General features: G+C 35.1%; 3 protein-coding genes across 4 annotated transcripts; 2 read left to right on the top strand and 1 right to left on the bottom strand.

The window, feature by feature from the left end:
- Nucleotides 1–380: 380 nt before the first annotated feature.
- LOC116162800 (sorting nexin-6) lies at nucleotides 381–2,826 on the top strand. The gene is made up of 8 exons (XM_031476516.1): nucleotides 381–560; nucleotides 709–939; nucleotides 987–1,108; nucleotides 1,155–1,483; nucleotides 1,905–2,020; nucleotides 2,067–2,249; nucleotides 2,407–2,516; nucleotides 2,563–2,826. The coding sequence occupies exons 1-8, from the start codon at nucleotides 558–560 to the stop codon at nucleotides 2,654–2,656; spliced, it is 1,188 nt and encodes a 395-aa protein (XP_031332376.1). The 5' UTR covers nucleotides 381–557; the 3' UTR covers nucleotides 2,657–2,826.
- A 1,073-nt stretch (nucleotides 2,827–3,899) lies between these two features.
- Nucleotides 3,900–5,083, top strand: LOC116163724 (39S ribosomal protein L46, mitochondrial). Its single transcript, XM_031477816.1, has 6 exons — nucleotides 3,900–4,020; nucleotides 4,073–4,247; nucleotides 4,300–4,427; nucleotides 4,475–4,617; nucleotides 4,666–4,800; nucleotides 4,849–5,083. The coding sequence occupies exons 1-6, from the start codon at nucleotides 3,963–3,965 to the stop codon at nucleotides 4,987–4,989; spliced, it is 780 nt and encodes a 259-aa protein (XP_031333676.1). The 5' UTR covers nucleotides 3,900–3,962; the 3' UTR covers nucleotides 4,990–5,083.
- A 3,490-nt stretch (nucleotides 5,084–8,573) lies between these two features.
- LOC116163655 (monocarboxylate transporter 5) lies at nucleotides 8,574–13,203 on the bottom strand. 2 transcript variants are annotated; one of them, XM_031477699.1, is made up of 4 exons: nucleotides 13,090–13,203; nucleotides 11,137–11,634; nucleotides 9,195–10,457; nucleotides 8,574–9,141 (listed from the first exon to the last, which is right to left on the bottom strand). In XM_031477699.1, exons 2-4 carry the CDS (start codon nucleotides 11,615–11,617, stop codon nucleotides 8,858–8,860), a joined length of 2,028 nt encoding a protein of 675 aa, XP_031333559.1. In that variant the 5' UTR covers nucleotides 11,618–11,634; nucleotides 13,090–13,203; the 3' UTR covers nucleotides 8,574–8,857. The 2 variants fall into 2 exon arrangements, with proteins under 2 accessions (XP_031333559.1, XP_031333560.1); XM_031477700.1 differs by lacking the exon at nucleotides 13,090–13,203 and adding an exon at nucleotides 12,849–13,069.
- Nucleotides 13,204–20,032: the final 6,829 nt, after the last annotated feature.

Below are 20,032 nucleotides of genomic sequence, written 5' to 3'. Positions count from 1 at the left end.
CGCCCAGTTGGTTTAATTAGCACCCCTGATAGAAACAGAAAATATGAATTAAAGTGAAATAGAAAAATTATGGAAATGAATTTAATGTTACTAGTGTGACAGAGATAAAGATACTACCACTAGTCTGGCTTCAATAATAATATGCTTGTTTCCCTTCCAGTCGAGATACTTCAATGTTCTCATTTGAAGGGGAACTGTGTCGTGACGTACATTAATGTTTGCTACCTGATTTGTGACCGTCTCATTAGCCACTACTAAACTAACTGTTGAACAAGTGGCGACATCCCACCAAGTAAACGATCATCTGTACTACAGAAAGTTGTATTATAAATCTAAAAAAAAACGGTAAAAATCCACAAGCAGCCAACATAAACCACAATTTGTCCCATATCCTTTTTATCAATCCCCTAGGAGGTTATCATCTCACTGCTTCCATCACCCATACGATTAGATTATTCCATCCATCTATGAACCAATCAACGTCGTCAGATGCCTATTAGAGATTCTATTAACAACAGAGATTTTAATTTAATATTTTGTAAAATACAATAACAACTATGGTAAGTTCATGCTTCAAATTTTGTTATTTTTAAGTTTTGATTCAGTTCACTGCAAAGCTTTAAAAAGGATTAGGTTAGGAGGGGGCGTTTCATTTGTTTTTGCTTGTTAGCAGTTTCTTTAATATTGTTGACCGCAACTAATTTTCAGACTGAGAGAGGAACTCCAGATGAGGGAAATAACGTTCCTCTCATCGATAACAGCCTACTAGTTGATATCTCCGATGCTCTCAGTGAAAAGGACAAAGTTAAGTTTACCGTTCACACCCGTACGACTCTGAAAGGATTTCAGAAATGTGAATGCTTGGTGGTTCGTCAACATGAGGAATTCATATGGTTGCATGATCGTTATGAAGAGAATCCTATATACGCGGGATACATTGTAAAATTACAGAAGTGTGTTGAAAATGCAATAATAGATATTTACAGATCCCACCTCCCCCACCGAGGCCAAATTTTGATGCCTCACGTGAGAAATTGCAACGCTTAGGCGAAGGAGAGGGAACGATGACGAAAGAGGAATTCACCAAGATGAAGCAGGAGCTGGAAGCGTAAGATCATCAATAATTAAAGCTTAAATTTACTCTGCTTGTGTAGGGAGTATTTAGCGACGTTTAAGAAAACTGTTGCTATGCACGAAGTGTTTTTAACACGTTTAGCAAGTCACTCGGTGTTCCGTGAAGATAACCACTTACATGTGTTCCTTGAATTCGACCAAGATTTGTGTGCCCGTCCCAAAGGTCGTTTACAGCAGCTAGGTGGTATTGTTAAATCATTAGGTAGCACAACCGATCAGTACTATTTGGGTGCCACTGTTAGGGATGTGAACGATTTTTTTGAACAGCAAATGAATTCTATTACCGAATATCACAGTCATTTGAAGGAAGCTACTATTCGTACAGATAAAATGACAGAAAAGCATAAAGGTGAATGGTTTAGTTTTTTGTTAAAGTATTTTAGTACAATAATGACATCAATGTATTTGTGGATAATCTAAAGTACTTACCACTGTAAGTACATAGTCTGTGTTATTGTATTCTGTATTTCTTTGCCTTTCGTGAATTGTATAGATCTTGTGTACAGCGTGTTCCAAAGGTAAATACTACTTTGTTTAGTATATTTTTGGATATCTTTTCAAATTTTCCTAAAACTCGTCTTTTTGTACACCACTATTTTTTTTACAAAAAAGGTGTTACACTTTTTAATAAACTCCATGTATTCAAATTTGTAGAGGTTGCTCTAAGTATGTTACTTGAGGGATGCCTTATCTTACTGAAATACTTCACCATGTACTTTTATAGCAAGAAATGAGAATAGTTGGGTACCTACATTATACAATCTTTACAGAGGTTGCTGATAGTTACATTAAAATTTCGGGTGGACTCTTACAATTAGCTAACGTAGATTCCGGTCCACTAAATAAATTTCTAGCGAAAGTATCGGATTACTTCGAAAGGGCCAGAGTAAGTTTTTTCGAAATGGTTACACAAGGTTAATGTAGTTTTACAGAAAACTGAAAGTAGGGTAGCTAGTGATCAAGATCTGAAGTTGGCGGATACAATCAGGTACTACATGAGGGACAGTCAGGCGGCAAAGGCCTTGCTTGTGAGGCGTTTGCGGTGTTTGGCTAATTACGAAGCTGCTAACCGAACGTTGGAGAAGGCTAGGCATAAAAATAAAGAAGTTCACGCTGTAAGTTTTCATTTTTACTTATCACATTTGTTTGCTTTAATACTTGCACAATTAACACGCTGCATTGTTTGAAAGGCACCAGAAGTACAAGAGGTAACTGCTTTATTTTCAATTTTATGTTAATGTGCAATCATTTTATATTTTTATGTGTGTTTAGGCCGAGGGCGCTCAAACAAGTGCGTGTGAGCAATTTGAGTCCATATCCGCACAAGCGAAGGAGGAGTTGTTAGATTTTAAAACGCGGAGATTACACGCATTTAGAAAAAGGTAACTATTCAATAAATATGCTGTTATGCTACTTTCTTCTTTCTAGTTTAATAGAATTAGCAGAGTTGGAATTAAAGCACGCTCGTACTCAGCAAGAGTTAATTCGTAAGTCAATACAAAGCTTACAAGAGCTTCTTTAATGATGGCCGTGATATTTTTCTACATAATTACTATTTTTCTTTATTGTTTTATTACACATTCCTGTTTTATCAGATTTTATATCAAAAGAAAGAAGGAATGTTTATATAAGCTCTATTATTGTGTAATGTAATGGTTAAATGTATAAAATATATATAGTATGACAGTTTTATTTAGTCATATAATGAAATTTGATATGTTATTTCTCTATTAGTTTTATTTAAATAAAATCACAAATTAGATTTGCAATACATTTGCTTCTGGAATTAATTAATTGTCTGATTTTTCTTTGTCACTGGGTACTTTCAGAATCCGTAGCGGGTAGGGTGCGAACTTACAGAATTTTTTAGGTCTTTCACTCCCCCCGCCCTCAGTGGGGCTCATGTAACACCTGAACCAGGTGAGGCACATCCTAGAAAATATTCTGGGAGGGGGAGGGGGGGGACTGACATTCACATTTCTCCCAAAAAGAAAAATTAAATGCAAAATATGCCCCCCCTCCTCAAGAGGTACAGTGGGCGCGCGAAGTGTTTCAGTAAAGTTCAAAAATTTTCAACGAGCGAAGGAGGGGAGATATCAAAAAACTAAACACTGCGCGCGCATAGGCTCGTTTACGGTTTATGTGGATTGTGTGGTACATACTATGGTATATTTAAAGTATACCTTATGCGGTACGGAGCACGTGCGACGCGTATCGGAAATCGTAGGAAATGGCGTTTAGGAACGGCAAGGTATATGGAATCGGACGTGTGGGGTCACGACGCTAGACGCTACGAACGCGATGGGTACCGAGAGCGTTTGCTTGAAGGCATTCATAGACTCCTTCAAGAGTAGCGAAGATTTTGAAGCCTATTTTTCTGAAAGATTCGCGCGGATGCACGGTTCGGATTTTTATTGCTGGGCGGGCCGACAGTTAATTTTTGCAATGCTTGATGTGGTTTGTCTTTCAATGTCAATCCAATGTTATTGTTACTATCCTTACTTACTTACATTTGCCGCCATTCAAGCATAACCTGCTGAGAACCTACACGAGATGGCGCGTCATTTTTACATTATATTACGTAATCCGATCTTCTTGTTGTTTCTAGCACCTCGAACCTGCTGGACGACAACAATGCATAAGAATAAATTGCAAGTTAATACATTTATCATATCAACATTAATTACCACTTCGTTAATGTATTTTGAATCGTCATGTACATATTAACCTGCACTGAATGCGGTTGTTATGCCATAGTCTAGACACAGTCTTGGTGTAGGTCAAGATTTATAACCTTACTTTGTATAAATTAATATTTTTCTTTAACCATGTTAAAAACAATAAATAATTTGAAAGCGTTACACTCTACCTATCTATCTACAAGAAGTATGCCTCGCACACATTATACGTATGACCGAATAAAACTAATTTACAACAGATTTGCAGCAGTCAAAAACCAAGTGGGACTTATTGACCGCTGTGTGTGTTGAGAGGAAACCGATCGTTACACCAGCCTTAACAGAGTTAGAACAAACTTTTCACAAGTATCTCTCGGAAAAGGAGTTTGAATTAAGTTTGAAATCCGATCACGAACTGCAACATGAGGCTGAATTGTTATTACACAATATTCACTCATTCGGATTTATTTGAAGGTTTTTATTTTAGGAAACAGCAAAGTTTACTTAAAAAGGGTGATGTCGACCTTGATGCCACAACTAAGCAAACTGCACAAGACTTTCTGGATGCTTGCACGGAGGAGCTAGCTCAATTCAAGTTTGCGGATCGACTTACAGGTTTCAGAGGAATTGTTCAAGTTTCTTTTAAATTTGGAATATTACAGATGCAGACAGGTCTAATAATTTGAAAGTAATCAGTAGAAAGTTAGATAAACATTTGGTATTGTTGACCAAACAAAAGTTAGGTAAGGATAATATATTTTTACTTCCACAAGGAGTGCGGCAAGATGGTGAGACTCTTCGACAGGTACAACTATCAAGATTTGGATTGTTATGCTTGCATTATTGATTTTAGTGTGCAGAACGTGTTTTAAAAGAATCTTGTGGATCTGATATGAAGACCAAATTCTATGGCAATGCTCCTTGTGGGTTTTATAAATATACATATCCCAAAAGTGTACAGGAAGAAACTGATTCAGTTGGAGCCAAGGTTTTATTGTGGTTGTTCAGGATATAATGATTATAGCTACAGTTATAGGTTTTTATATATTTTGCAAGACATTGTGCTGGAGAACCCAAGGATACTGATTGTAAATGGTTGGATAGGCAAGAGCTACAAAAGGAGTTAAATCCAAAGTATCTTGATAGTGTAGCAGCATTTCTAATAGATGAAAAATAAAAACCTTTGTGTTCTTTTTCTGTATGGTGGTTCAAATTCTGTAGTAACAGGTTGTGACTGCTTATAGTTAGTAAAACAATTCTTGTACCACTCATATATTGTGTTACCTCTACCACAGATTAAAATAAATCTGGCCCAAGAGGTTGAGTAGATAATTTAATAGAAAACTCTTCAAAATAGTTTAATTAAATTAATCATAAGTACTGATACATTTTCCGACTGTTACTATCAGAGCTGGGCAGTATTAGATTTTGTAAATACTTTTTAGTATTCAAATACTTTGTAATTAAATACTTTTATGGAAGCAGTATTTGTAACTCAAATACTTTCACAAATATTTAGTACCTATTCGAATACTTCGCAAAGTATTTGAATACTTTGAGAAGTATCCAAAACGATTCGTACTTTTTCGATTAGACCTCTCAATCAAAAGTTATGGACAAAAAACCAATTTCGAAGAAAATTCAAAGGGCTGTAACTTTTGAACTAGTAGCCCAATCTTAATTATGGACTCTACAGGCCACATTCTATAAGAAAATTTTTTTTCCGGGTCAATCTGAGACCATTTTTTTTCGGGTCTCAAAAAAAGGCAGTATAACCTTCCTTTTTTACCAAAAATCGACTGCACCAACATTTCTCGGGAAAACACTTTTTCTTATTACTTTTGGTGCATAGAATCCAAAACAATACGTACTTTTTCGATCAGACTTCTCAATCAAAAGTTATAGACTAGAAACCATATTTCGAAAGAAAATTCAAAGGGCTGTAGCTTTTGAACTAGTAGCCCAATCTTGGAACTGTTGGAAATTATGGATTCTACAGGGCACATTCTATAAGAAAATTTTTTTCCTGGTCGATCTGAGGCAATTTTTTTTTCGGGCCTCAAAAAAGGCAGTGTATAACCTTCCTTTTTAACCAAAAATCGACTGCACCAAAATTTCTCGGGAAAACACTTTTTATTATTAATTTTGGTGCGTAGAATAAAACAATTCATACTTTTTCGATCAAACTTCTCAATCAAAAGTTATAGACTAGAAAGTACCAATTTCGAAATAAAATTCAATGGGCTGTAACTTTTGAACCAGTAGCCCAATCTTGGAACTGTTTGAAATTATGGATTCTACAGGCCACATTCTATAAGAAAATTTTTTTTCCGGGTCGATCTGAGACAATTTTTTTTTCGGGCCTTAAAAAAGGCAGTGTATAAACCTTCTTTTTTTACCAAAAATCGACTGCACCAAAATTTCTCGGGAAAACACTTTTTCTTATTAATTTTGGTGCGTAGAATCCAAAACAATACTTTTTCGATCAGATTTCTCAATCAAAAGTTATAGACTAGTAACCAATTTTGAAAGAAAATTCAAAGGGCTGTAGCTTTTGAACTAGTAGCCCAATCTTGGAACTGTTTGAAATTTTGGATTCTACAGGCCAGTTTCTATAAGAAAATTTTCTTTCCGGGTCGATCTGAGACAATTTTTTTTTCGGGCCTCAAATTAATGTTTAATTTGATTTGAATATTGTTGCTTTTACTTCACAGAAAATAAATCACTTATTGCGCTACTTAAACTGTGATTGGCACTACACCAGTTGACAATATCAGCTTTTTCTTCAGTTGAATAAGTACATCGCATTAACTTCTTTTTTCCTCGCTTTTTTCGTTTATGTCGCACTCTGCTATTTCACGTATCTCTGGTCTAGAATCCAAGGCCACAATCTTATTTCATAATTCAAGATCACGACATTGCACCAAAGCCCAGGGATTTATGACTTTGTGAAATCAAAAAATCCAAGATGGCGTTCATCTCTTCTACTTACAAATGATTAGTATAATGTTCTTGGTCGGAGAAACTATCCACATTTTCATTTGATGGATTTGAAAAAATAGAAGGAACCGAATTAGCCTTTTACCTAAGCGAAAACGTTTCTGTTTGAAAGTTTCAGGACAATTGTCTTTATTTCGAAATAAGAAACGATGTAAGTTTCAATATGATACAATTACAACTAATTCAAACAACACTAATAAAACGCATTCAGATACTCGACTAGGCATACATTATTTTTTTCAAACTTTGAAGGCGCCTGGCAAAGTGTTAAGCCCCGCGTCTCTTCAGCCAGGTCCGCAATTCGGTGTTTGGGTATTATTGAAGAAGTATTGGACAAGCTGTCAGCGTGCCTCAAATACCTACCCAAAAATGCCTACCAGCTCTCGGACTAGTACAAACTTTGGATACTACAGACGCCAGAAAGTCGTCAAATGGTACATTTCAGCGAATATGGAAAAAATAATAATAATGGTTGTCCTTATCCAGCGTTCGATTACGACCTTATCAATTGGTCCAATTCTAAAGTTAGGTCAATCGCCACAGAATGTAATGGTCTTTAATTCGTCTCGTAGTAAGGTTTTCGCTAGGATTTGTTGTTTATGAGTTAAGAGCGAAAAACTGAAGAAAGTCCGAAAATAATAATAAAATAATTTAACCAATAACAGTGTTGACGGATTGACATAGATAACGGGGGTATGTAAACGCACCCTGACTCTTCCAACGCACCGCACTAAAGGAACTAGGGCGAATTCATAAGAACAACTAATCGAACATAATGATCGGATTGACTGATTACCTACGTAGAATATGTCCAAAGCAGGTCACAAATAACAAATCATTTTTCAATTATGGGGAAAAACCAACAATTAGATTGAATTATAATAATTATTATGAAGTACGGTGTCCCCTACGTTACCAGGGCTTATGTTTCATGAAGTTACGCGCCTGGAAGTGAAAATAAATCATTACGGAATGAACCCAAGGATGCTAAATAATATAGCATCCTTGGAATGAACCTATAAACAAGAACGTTGGTCCTGGCTCACCTAGTTTACTTGGGCCATTTTCCTGTTTCACCACAAATATTATTGGAAGGATTGGATTGGACTCTTCATATATTGCATAAACTCTTAGTGTATTTTTCTAACGAACTACTTTTTAAAGTGCGCGAATGACTTGTGTATGAAGATACTTTTGAATTTATATTTGGCTTTTATAGCATTGTTCAGATTTGTCTATTTTTCTTCTATTAAATCAATCAATGTAGATAGGTACTAATTTAGAGCATGCAGTTGATACCTACCTCAAGTTTTCAGTGAAGTTCTGACAACACCTTCAATTCAATCCTTTTCGGCCAGTTAATAATTTGTTAATCAAAATATCCAAGTTTGATTAGTTTTTTTGAGTTCAAATTCAAATAACATAAATACTTACCTACATCACTATGGTTCTAATGAACGAAATGGGTTTAGGTAGAGGTCATTGGCATATTAAATTGACCTTAATTCAGATGCATTGGGGGATTACCTGCCTTTTTTCTTGTTGGGTGTATAAGAGTAAACGGCAATGCCACAAAATAAATATTTATTAGGTACAAAATTTTTCTTACACATTAACATACGTAATTGCTTAAAATCATATACGTCATTGACTAGATTTTAAGTTTTAGGTGAGAAGTATAAATCATAAGTAATTGAATGTTTTATCCAAGTCAAAAAATTAGTTTGTTAAATTTAGTATCAGTGATTACCAAATAAGAAATTGGTAGGGGAGCAATTTATTCAAGTTCTGCCCAAAAAACAACACACTATTCAAAACGTCTCTATTCGAATATGAACATCTAAAGGAATGTACTGTACACATTTACTTAAATATTCTCTTAACTATGTAATCAGTCTTACGCAGTTGTTCCTAATTATGAGGTATTTGTAAAATTAAATTATTATTATGTAGTAACACCAACAAATGTAGGAACATTGAATTCAATCGTAAATTAAACATAGCACCATCAATATGATTGCAACTACATTAAATGAAATAGTCTATCAAACTGCTACTGACTTTTCCTCTGTGATCCCTAGCTTTCTCTTTTCCCATCTACTAATTATACCTAATGGGTAGCAAATTACGGCCGAAGCCAGAATAAGACTCCCGGATAAATAGAACGAAGCGTCATAACTGCCGGTGACTTTGAAAAATTCTCCAGCCATCGGTGCACCTGCACAAGCTGCTACACCTTGGAAAAGTAGAATAATGCCAAAAGCGTTCGTCAGGCGATCTAATCCAACAAGATCCACGACTAAAATTGGTCTTAACGAGGCAAAGCACGCTGAAAATGGAATACAATTAACTTTTTTTCAAAAATTGAATTAAGAAACTTACACATGCTCAATCCGAATATAATTGCGTAAGCATACTGGTATTCCGTCGACTGAGATAGTCCACTTAAAATGGTTGCGATTCCGCCAATACTTATTGCAACATTGTTTACTAACAGTACGTTGACTTTTGGAAAAGAACTGATCATGCCGCTAACCACCCTTCCTATTGTGTTTGCGATTCCGAGAGTAGAAATCAACCATATCGCTTTGTGTTCGTCCATTCCATTGATAACGGCTCTGTGTTTTGAGTAAACAAACGGCACGAAGAATCCCAACATTGTTAACAGTCCACTTGTAGCTAAGATTAGGAACGAAATCGATTTGAGCAGGCTTATATCTAACATCGTCGCCAGTGGCCTTCGAATAGATTCCGGACAGAATCGACACTCTTCCTCAGCCTCTTCCTCTATTTCGTGTTTGGTCGGTGGACGGGTTACCGAAAGGTTGTACGCAAGGGAGCTTTGCGAGGTGTACTGAGGTAGGCGGGTGAGACTTGCGCCGAAGAAAATGTCATCGCGGTATAGTGGCCGATTATCGTGAACAGTCAGGGTACCCCTCCGCCTCACCAAGTCACTTCCATCGGCGAGTTTTGGTCGTCGCTCTCCCATTGTGTGTCTCCGATTCGTCATTACGATTGGTTTAAGTCCATCGTCTTGGTCAAGAAGCGGAGTGGTACCAGTTGTTTGTTCGTCTTCCCTCTCCTTCTCTTTTGTTATTGTTATGAAAGGTATGCTTGGTCGTTTGTCTTTGTAAACTTGGGCACCGCGGTGAGGAACGCTAATGGTATGATACACCTTGTCAGTTTTCCATACTTGTGCGGCAGTTGGGTAAGCCGCGTTGTTGCTAACGCCTAGCATTTTTGGAATAGTAGCTTGGTTTTCGTTCAACGAGTGAGATGAGACGGCTTTCATATTGGCCAAAGCCGTCTCCATCTTCATGCGAGTATTTGGGTTAAGTTTACTGCTATCCATAACTAACTCTGGCTTTTCTTGTTCATCTTTGTTTTTCAAATTTTTCAATTTCGTGGGTTTCACTGGCCTGAAGGTGGACGCAAATAGTATGCATGTTAAAATCATAAGTGCTTGGGCGATTATGGTGCAGCGCCAACCGATAGTTTTTATAAGGGCGGCGCATAACGGCGCAAAAACGAAGGTACCGGCACCAGATCCACAAACCGCAATACCAGTTGCTAGCGCCCTGAATTTTTCAAAGTAGAATCCTACCGTAATCACAGCCGGCACGTATATTAGACCAAAACCAATTCCTAAAAAGCAAAGGTGTTGTGTACAAAGATTTCTGGCACAAGAAGTGATTAAGTTTCTAAGCCAATGATGTTATCACATTTGATGTGGTAAAGTGGACAAAGTACATGTATTACAAACTTAAACATATTATACAAATATTCTGTAATGGAATCAACCCATAAACAAATAATTTATATAGTTTACGTTCATTAATGCTGTATTGTTATTACGTTATTTCTCTACGGACTACAAAACAACGGTCAAAATATTTCTGCGCGTTTTACCAGAATTAGAATCGGTAGTGGAATCTGTTTATCAGAAATGACGTATGAGATTAACAAACTGAATGTTTAATGACCCTTGATTAAAGTTTTATAGGAACTTCACGTTACAAATTACGTCATGCGAGAATTTTTAAGAACGTAACACAGAACGATTGTGAGATGACAATACTCAAAATGTGAGATTGGAGAGACATTTCTTCGTTCCGAGTCCCTTGTTAAATTGATGCAATTTATATTTAATATATTTAATATATATTTAATAGGATTATAAATGCCTTCTTTATTCCTTAAAAGAGTTTGTAAGTTTTGATCTGAACTACCTAAGAAACGGTTCAAAATTGATGTACTACCAAAGATCAAACACCCTTAGCGTTCAAATTTTCCACGAGTATTAAATAGAGTTTAGACTACTTACCACCAATAATTCCGTATACCACGCAAAGGTAAATGATGTCCGTAGCAAAGTAGGATAATCCAAAAACGATGGCGGATAAAACACTTCCAACGATTGCTACCAATCTAAAACCGTAACGGTTTGCAAGAGCACTGGTAAATGGTCCGACCATAAGATAAAAACCAGATAATAGAGATCCAACTAGCGAAACTTTGGCTTCCGATACATCAAACTCTTTTGAGATATCTTCCAGGAACATCCCAAAAGCGTAGACGATTCCGTCTACGACCATGTTGCAGAGAAATGAGGCAATAACGACCACCCATCCCCAACCACCGTCAGGAGGAACTACAATTTCGGCATCATCAGATTGCTCATCGGAATCTAACGATTCACTATTTTCATTTGATTCGGTTGGAAGTTGAGTATTGTTTTCAGTTTCAGTTTTTGAGATTGGTAAGTATCCGTTTTCCTCACCGTTGGATACGCCGTTTGGTGACATACCGTTTCAGGGGGTTTCTGAAAAGAAATTGTGAGAGGCATTAGTTAATTGTCACAAAACTTGAGATAGGTGTGTTCTCCAGATAAACTCGTTCATGGTCAAGTTATGCATGTAATTACGGTGCGTACCCACCGGTTATGTAAATTTTTTTATGTTTAGTAAATTACTAAATAGCATTCTTGGTTAAATCGGGATTGTTGGAAAAGAATTTCATCTGTTCAGCAATTAGCAATTCTTAAACCCAATCTCAATGAAATGGCAGTAGACCTACTACATCATGTCTATAAGGCACGTTTGATTTTGTATAAATTAAACCAAGGACATGTTAAGCCTAACAAAATTTTAATTGGATAATTAAGTCTGCGCCGTGGAGAAGCTGTCAATGTTCGTCTAATTGCGCTATAGGTTAACAATGTTGTGTCAATGCAATCAATATAGTTAAACTATATGAGGTGCAACTACAGGCGCTAATAAAAACTGTTCTAAACCTATTTTACCTATTAATCCATATATTTATCCGCTTCCATTGAAGTTGTTTGCGTACAGCTTTAGTATTTTTGTTAATTTTCTTTAATGGTCTTGAACTTTTAAATAAGATTAATCTGCTTAGAATAAAATGATTTTTCAATCGCAAAAACGTTTGAGTAAACAATTCGAAATAAAAAGTAGCAATGTACCAAGTTGGTAGGTAGTTATTTGTGAAATCACAGTTTGAATGTAATTATCACTGGACTGTTGAAGCACGTGGTAATTATTATTTTGGTATATTAACAAATTCAGTACCTACTCCCCTCCAGTTCAGGAAATGCAAATTAGGTACTTATTTAAAGCGGGATCCGTTTAAGTTTAATTTTTTCGAAAAACTCATGAAACAAATTGTATCATGGACTTCACGTTCTCTGACCTTTCCGGTACACCTCCACCTTGCAATTTTGATGGCCAGCGAGTGCTTTTTCCGATTTATATTTAACTATTGGGTATTGATCGCAAATTGATAATGCATACATGGTTCGTATTTGTTCATTCATAATAATCTGTGGTTAAATTATGCGTCATTTCCGATTTCTTATAACTGTGGCAGGAAACAATACAAGGGCTAAGGAAATGTGCGACCGGAGACATAAAAAACAAAAAACATATTTTTGTGCGAAAATGTCACAATGCATGAATTGTATGTAAATAGCATTTCTTCACGTTATTCTCTAACTTTGCCCTCTTTTAGTGTACGCACCATGACTGACATGTTTGATTTGTTATAGTCACTTGAGGTTTCTTTTACGTATTTTTGGGGGGTAATCTCCGACACGTGGAACAGTAACTCATTTACATCCGTCACATGTGTTTTAAACAGTTTATACGCGTTTCACTTATCTGTAATTTTATCACACTAGAAATGTAGAACCTAAACTTCCAAAAATAAGTGGCATAGGGAGTATTTTCTAAATTAATTTTTTCACGAGGAGTTTAATTACCTTTTAATTATTGAACTCAAATAAATCTCAATTGGTAAGTGTACAAGAAACTACCGTCACTTGATCGCAATGGCGCGCTGTAAACTAATTTAAATTATGAACTGGCGCGGTCTTCACATAAAATTGTTTATATGTACAGAAGCGAGTTCCCCTTCTTTTGCTTAAACAATTCTTACAGTTTCTGTATTTTATCAAGACTTATCTGCTTATTTTAACCTCTATGACACTTTTGCTCGAACAAGATGCTGTGTACATCGACTTGATAATTGTTGTTACACAGAAATTCGACAATTTCAATCGGCGCCAATGGATACCCATTTATTGCCAATTTCCAGTTTTATTGCGAATATAAACGTATGGTATTCAAACGTCCCCGACCTTTGATGAAGACGAAATGTGCACATTATTTAAAATTATTATTAAGATGCAAATCATAATTCAAGCGATCGAAACTCGAATGAAGATTATCATTACCTTCGAAATGGTGACGGTGGTATTCAAGTTCATTAAAAATCTTGCTTTGCTCTTTGGGAAAATTTTACTGAAATTAGTTCCATATATTTTAATAACCTTGTCCCTTGTTCCCATACATTCATATTATTTCGGTACCAAAATTAACATTTCATTGATATGCCAAGATTGTCGAGATTAGGAGACACGTCCAAGATAACAGTTATAATGTTACATATTACCAAGTCCCTTGTATTTGTCAAGTGATTATGTTATAACTTATTCTTTTTTATGATACCTACAGGTTTTCACTTTTCATAAGATACTTTTGCATAGTTCCTTCACTTATATTCATTGAACCGTTAAACTATTAATTAAATATTCAACACCTATATTTTCGAAGCCCCCGGAAGGGGGAATTCCAACGTTTTTTTAAATCTTCGACATAAAGATCTCACAATTTTAAAAGTTCAACTCACATTACTACCTAGTTGTAAAATTTGGAGTTTCCGATTTACAAATTCATTGTAAAGCTTCATTACAACAATAATGTAAAAAATAATGTTACGTCATGACAACAACGGACTATATTATAGCAGAAACTAACAAAACACCTCCATCAAAGTTGTCACTCTTCTGCTTACATAAGTGAAGGAAACATAAAACCATGCCTAATCAGTATCAATTTATAAATATCAGAACTTAATCTGATTCGATCACTTTTAATTATTACAGTCTATGTCGTGATATATCGTGGTCACTCCTTTACCGAACCATGACATAGTTAAAATTTCAAAATCAAGGCGACTCTTAATCGGAATTTGCGTTTTCTTAATGAGCTTTATTTTTGAATGATATCTCTACTAACGTAAAATTTTTATTATTTTTCACACCCCTTTATCTCCCAAAACTCCAAAAAAAAAGACTTTTTGTGGTTTTACAATTCTAGATATATTTTATTTACTAAAATACCAAATGTGTTTCCTTGTGTATTTAGGGGCCAACCTTATGAAAATTTTGAAAAATGCTGAATAACTGACAACGTGGGTAAATACTATTACTAAATTAAAAATATCAGAAACGTGGTTGTGAACACAAATGAAGACAATGAAGTTCACATAGCAAAATTGTGTAACATCGTACAATGCGAATAATTATTTATTCCGCATCGCCTATAGAAACCCAAAATTTAGAGACCCGAGAGAAACACTACTGTTTTCTTACGCAAGTTGCTGCCTAACAGCACTGTCCAGCTATAAAAACTGCGTAATCCGTAAGTCAACTTGCTACCGAAAACTTCCCGTCAGACAGCAACTTGCGTGAGAAAACTTGCCAGTATATTCTCGCCTTTATGTCCTCAATTTTCCGTCTATCTGTCCGTCGACCTCTCTATATGAAAGCTTATATGAGTTCCAGATGTGCAATAAAATCAAAAATTAACTTTGTAAACCGTTATTTATGCATACATTATGTTAGGAAAACGACAAAACTCTAATCCTCGATGCCCAAAAGTGATCCATATACATTTCGATGCCCAAAATATTTTCAATCAAAAGATATCAAATTTGTTATTTATTAATTTTATTGGGAAAAAGACCAACGTCTATTGCTCGATACGCAAAAAGTAATCAATGTGTATATTTACTAGTCTGCCCGTCTGCTTATGTGAGTGGGCCGCGCTGGCAGTATCCACGAAGCAGTGTGTAACGGTTTGGTTACATTTACAGGGTATGAAAACTCCGCTTGCATAAATAGATTCTATTCTCTATGGCAGTGGTCATTATTTTACTATAACAATTAATTTTTTGTAATGAATTAATTAAATCCACGGTTGCAGAAAGTTGGTTCTTTATTTTAATTTAATTTAATTTATGCCCTATCCCATGATCATGTTTGTAATTAATTAAACACATGGTACCTACATTTTCCCATTCAAAAGATTTACACACCTCTGGATGCTAAATAAAATTTAACCCACACAAAAGAATGGTACCAATAAATTTAAAATTCAACTTCACAGTTAAAGAGAAAAAAATCACCAAAATCTTTTGTTTGGGTCCGCTTACAAAAAATATACAATATACAAAAAAATACAAATTTGTTCAGCAATATTAAATTGACTTTGAACATAAATTTTTTGATGCAATATCCTCAAAACGTCCGACTCCTATTTTTACATAATACCAAAAATTCAAATAAGGTACATTTAGAAAGATGGCGGCAATTCAGAAAATTGGATAGTAGAACGCCTTGCACAATACAATTAAACCCTTTGTATCACCTGGTAAATTTAATTATTCGTTGAAAGTAATTGTGAGAGATTGTTTGTGATTCAAATTAGGAACACCACCTACTTCAGGTTTCTCAAAATTTAATAGTTGAAATCTTGTTTATTCACTGGAATAATTTACCAATGTTCCGCAATATGGAAATGCCAATTTTTCCTTTGTTTTAACAGTTAACAACAGCACTAATTAATCGTCATTAAACTTTTTACCGGTTGTCGTTTAAATTAGAATCTGATTATCGCCCTATATAAACAAGATAGGTGCACAAATTTGGTCAATAAACTGCTTTAATGTAATGGAATGACCTTACCGCACGGAACAATAACAGCGAAGCTTCATCTTATGGGCTTCACCGAATCATTATTGCAACTATCTGCATCTTATTTGTGTGACAGTGTACAATTCGTTGCATATAGTAGGTACACTTCGGAACCTATAACACCTACATTCGGTGTTCTGCAGGGGTCAATGTTGGGCTACTTTTTTTCTTTATGCATAAATGACATAACTTCCTATTTACCCCGCAACGCACTTCTTTTGGGTGATGATTACTGTATAGCCCAACTTCTGTATACTTTCAAGGCGACTCTAACCCCGCGAATCACCTATAACTTGCAATAAGACTCTAAAAGTGGCCACAGAAGCCTTGAAAATACTACGAAAAAACTTTAAAACAGATGTCTATAAGTCTTTTACTGCTTCCAGGAAATTCTCCTCTTCCAAAAGGCTATAGACATGGCAAAAACAAGGAAGGACCCAATGAAAATTTATAACCCCTAATACTCGGCAAAATAAATGTGAGAAAAATTCAAAAGTCTGTCATTTTTATGTGTAAAAATAATTATTGCAAGTTTAATCCCGTTTTATGGGATAAAATGACCAGTAATTTGGAAGGGGTATTTACACAACATTTTTTTAAATCGATCTATTCGTTACCGATTCTAAGTTAAAAATTAAAAACAGCGCAAAAAGGTTTAGACTAACCAATGTATTGCTCTAAATGATCTCTACTAACTTCCATACCATAATACAATCTTCATTCAAACCCAGATCTTACATTCCTCAAGACCTCAGGATCTCCGGCATTCGACGATAATTGTTTGTCCTAGTTTTACAATTTTTCGTTGGGAAATCTTGTTGAGCGTTCCAGAAAGCGTCTAAGAAACATTCAAGAGGAATATGTTTAGGTCCTCACTTCCAGGGATTTTTGCACCATGCCCGAGCTTTGTACACACTCCTTCACCTTGTCGCCGCTTTTCGACCGCTGTCACTGCACATATTTGTGTAAAGTGTTCAAACGCCTTTTAGAGTATTTCAACTGTTTGTAGGTGTGGTCCAGCGCTTTTACAAAGTTTGAGACCTTACTTTGGTGTTCTCACAGTTTCCATACCCTTTGCCTCGTCCTTTGCAAATCCTTTTCAAAGCTTTGTAGACAGGAACTGGGAAAATTAATATTGGTATCGACAGACCAATAGACATAATATTAAAAGTCTAAAAATCAATGAGTTTGATACCAATCATTGTCATTTGATGAATGATGATTGCTCCACAGATGACTTCATATTCCGATTTATATTGCTTGAAGCCCTTCAATATTTACAGGTCAATTTACCAATTTGTGAGCGTTGAAACAAATTTCTAGCATTTGAAAGTTATAATTCATAAAATTATTGTAAAATTACGGTTGACCACCTTCCTCAACGACCCCCATTAAAAAAAAATTGTTTATAATATAATGAATACTAATATGTAGTATGTTATTGCGAATAATAGCCAATGCACGTACATACTGTTCTGTAGCAACCAAAATTAAACACTAAAAAATAAATTTATGAATAAGCACAGAGTTGGTTTATTTAATTTGAAGTTGTGTTATTGTAGAATTATTTTTTCCTTTTAGAACTGTTGTAATTGCGTATTGTTTATTTCGATTTGTTTATTTAATTGTAAAACGTTAAATTGCGTGTTCAAATGGAGGGACATGTGGTGGTTTCCAATAAGAACGTTAGTCAATTAATGCACGCGTGGTGGTGCTGATAACAAGAGATGCAAGTGGTTAACGATGTGCGCATTATTTTCGGCGTTGTTTGACAGCCGGAGTTATCTAATCTAATTGTAGTTGGCGAATTATTTGTAAATACCGGCAGACGGAGATTATTCTATCATGGAAGTGGTGTTCTCTTCAATACGCGCAACAAGGTAAAATTGGGACGACTGTTCATAGTTCGCGACGGTGAGAAGTGTGCGTTGTTACCGGATTTAGGCCCTTTTAATTTGGTTGAAGACGCAGTTCGTCAGTTTAGAAATAGAGCGTGTAAAAGAAATTTAAAAGAAAAATGTATGTGGGAGACAAGGTCAAGCTTCTTGTAACTGTCAGTGAGTGTTTTGTGTGTCTTTGATACGTGTGCCTGAAGATCGCGAACCATTTATGACCAGATTATGAAGTAAAAGAGAAAAAAAACTGTAAGTAATTTTAAAATTTGTTTATTATTAATTATCGACCGTTTGCGTGGGGGTTTTAATTTTTACTTGTGTGTTTCTGAATCCATTCTTTTCATTGTTAATTAAAAAGAATTAATTGTGTGTTTATTCGAACCCATTGCGCGACTCAGATAGACTGTTCATGTCAGATTTTTCTTTCGAATCAAAATTTCAAATAATAACAATTGCAACAATTAAAATTGCCTTTATTATTAAAAAAAAGAATAAATAAAGATTTATGCAAATACAATCAAATTAAGGGCGAAGTTCCGTACTGCAGAAATGGTGGAGTCTGCCCTTCCAGTTAACCCCATTACTACATGTATTACCAAAAGGAAAAAAAACAGTTATTTGCATAAAAATCAGGAAAATGATACATTACTGGCGAGGAAATATTGAAATATCGAGGCCGAGTATTTTCATTACCGAGTCAACTAGTATCATTTTATTATGAGTTTTGTATTAAATTTTACACGAAAACGTCTTTTTAATATAAAATTTCAATTTTCATATAGAACTTTTGATTAATGTCAATCTGTCAGTGATGATAGGAGTCATTAGGCATTACCAATATGACAAATGTGGCCAGAAAAGTGACAGGGCGCAGGGTAAGTATTCAAATAACGTATTAGTGCCTAGAAACTAAAATTACCTGACATCAAGTGGGCCGGAAAATGAGGGTTTCATGACGACTTCGAGTAAATAGTATTTAACTAGACAATTAAAAAAACTGTATTGTTAGAAAAAATGTGATACTAAACGAACATGTGTGATACATCGTTCTAAAGAGAATAAAAAACTCAAAATGTCAAAATACAAAATGGCGTCCATAAGAAAAAATAAAGTTGCCATGTGTTTCTCCGTCATCTTGAAGATTGTTAAAAATGGGATACCATTTTCGAATTCTCCATATAAAGTGTCTGAGTAATGCTTTGGTTAGAAATATCAAGTACAATTAGTTGAAAAAATTAAAATCAGAAATTTTCATTTATTTGCGATATTTTCAAAACTATAAATTTCTTTTCAGATTATTCAACACGAAAATTCGCAACTTTTCTCTCATTTAGCCAACTTTCTATCTCTTAAGATGAGCGGAACTTTATAGTGGCACTTGAAAAATGGAGACCCCGTATAGTTTTTTCAACTGACACATTTTACAATACTATATTCAATTACATAATAATTGAAATCCAATATTTTTTCTCACCCTTTCTTCCTCAGTAAAAAGAGATTTTATCCACGGGTAGAACTTTACGTAGGTACAAATGTTTTATTTTCATAAGCAGGCTAACAACTAGAATTGCAACAATGCAACACTTGTAACCGTCCTTTATTATTAACTCCCAATTCTAAAGATATAAATAAGATATACTTTGCCTATGCAACTTACTTAAATAGCCCGTTAAGAATTGCCCTAGCTGCGATTTTTACCTAGAAGATAGGCATGGTAATTAACGTCTGACATTACACAAAATATTTAGTGTATTATCCATTTATAGTATTTTAAATTAAAGGCCAAGTTCTAAATTTATTCGCTAGTTTTTCGTTACGACTTTAGGTATACCAGCCTGCAGCATGAACCACGTGGGCCAGTATAGAGTATCCATGTCATAATGCATCCCCTAATATTTGCATACTGATACTACGTTAAGTTGTATAAAGATTTACTTTTAGTAGCTATTAAACGCTGATAAAAAATCACCGATCTCCTGACAACTTTAATT

This window comes from Photinus pyralis, unplaced genomic scaffold, assembly GCF_008802855.1.
Source record: "Photinus pyralis isolate 1611_PpyrPB1 unplaced genomic scaffold, Ppyr1.3 Ppyr1.4_LG2, whole genome shotgun sequence".
NCBI lineage: Eukaryota > Metazoa > Arthropoda > Insecta > Coleoptera > Lampyridae > Photinus > Photinus pyralis.
The sequence above is the reverse complement of the archived record's forward strand: the minus strand, read 5'-3'. Positions and strand labels throughout refer to the sequence as shown.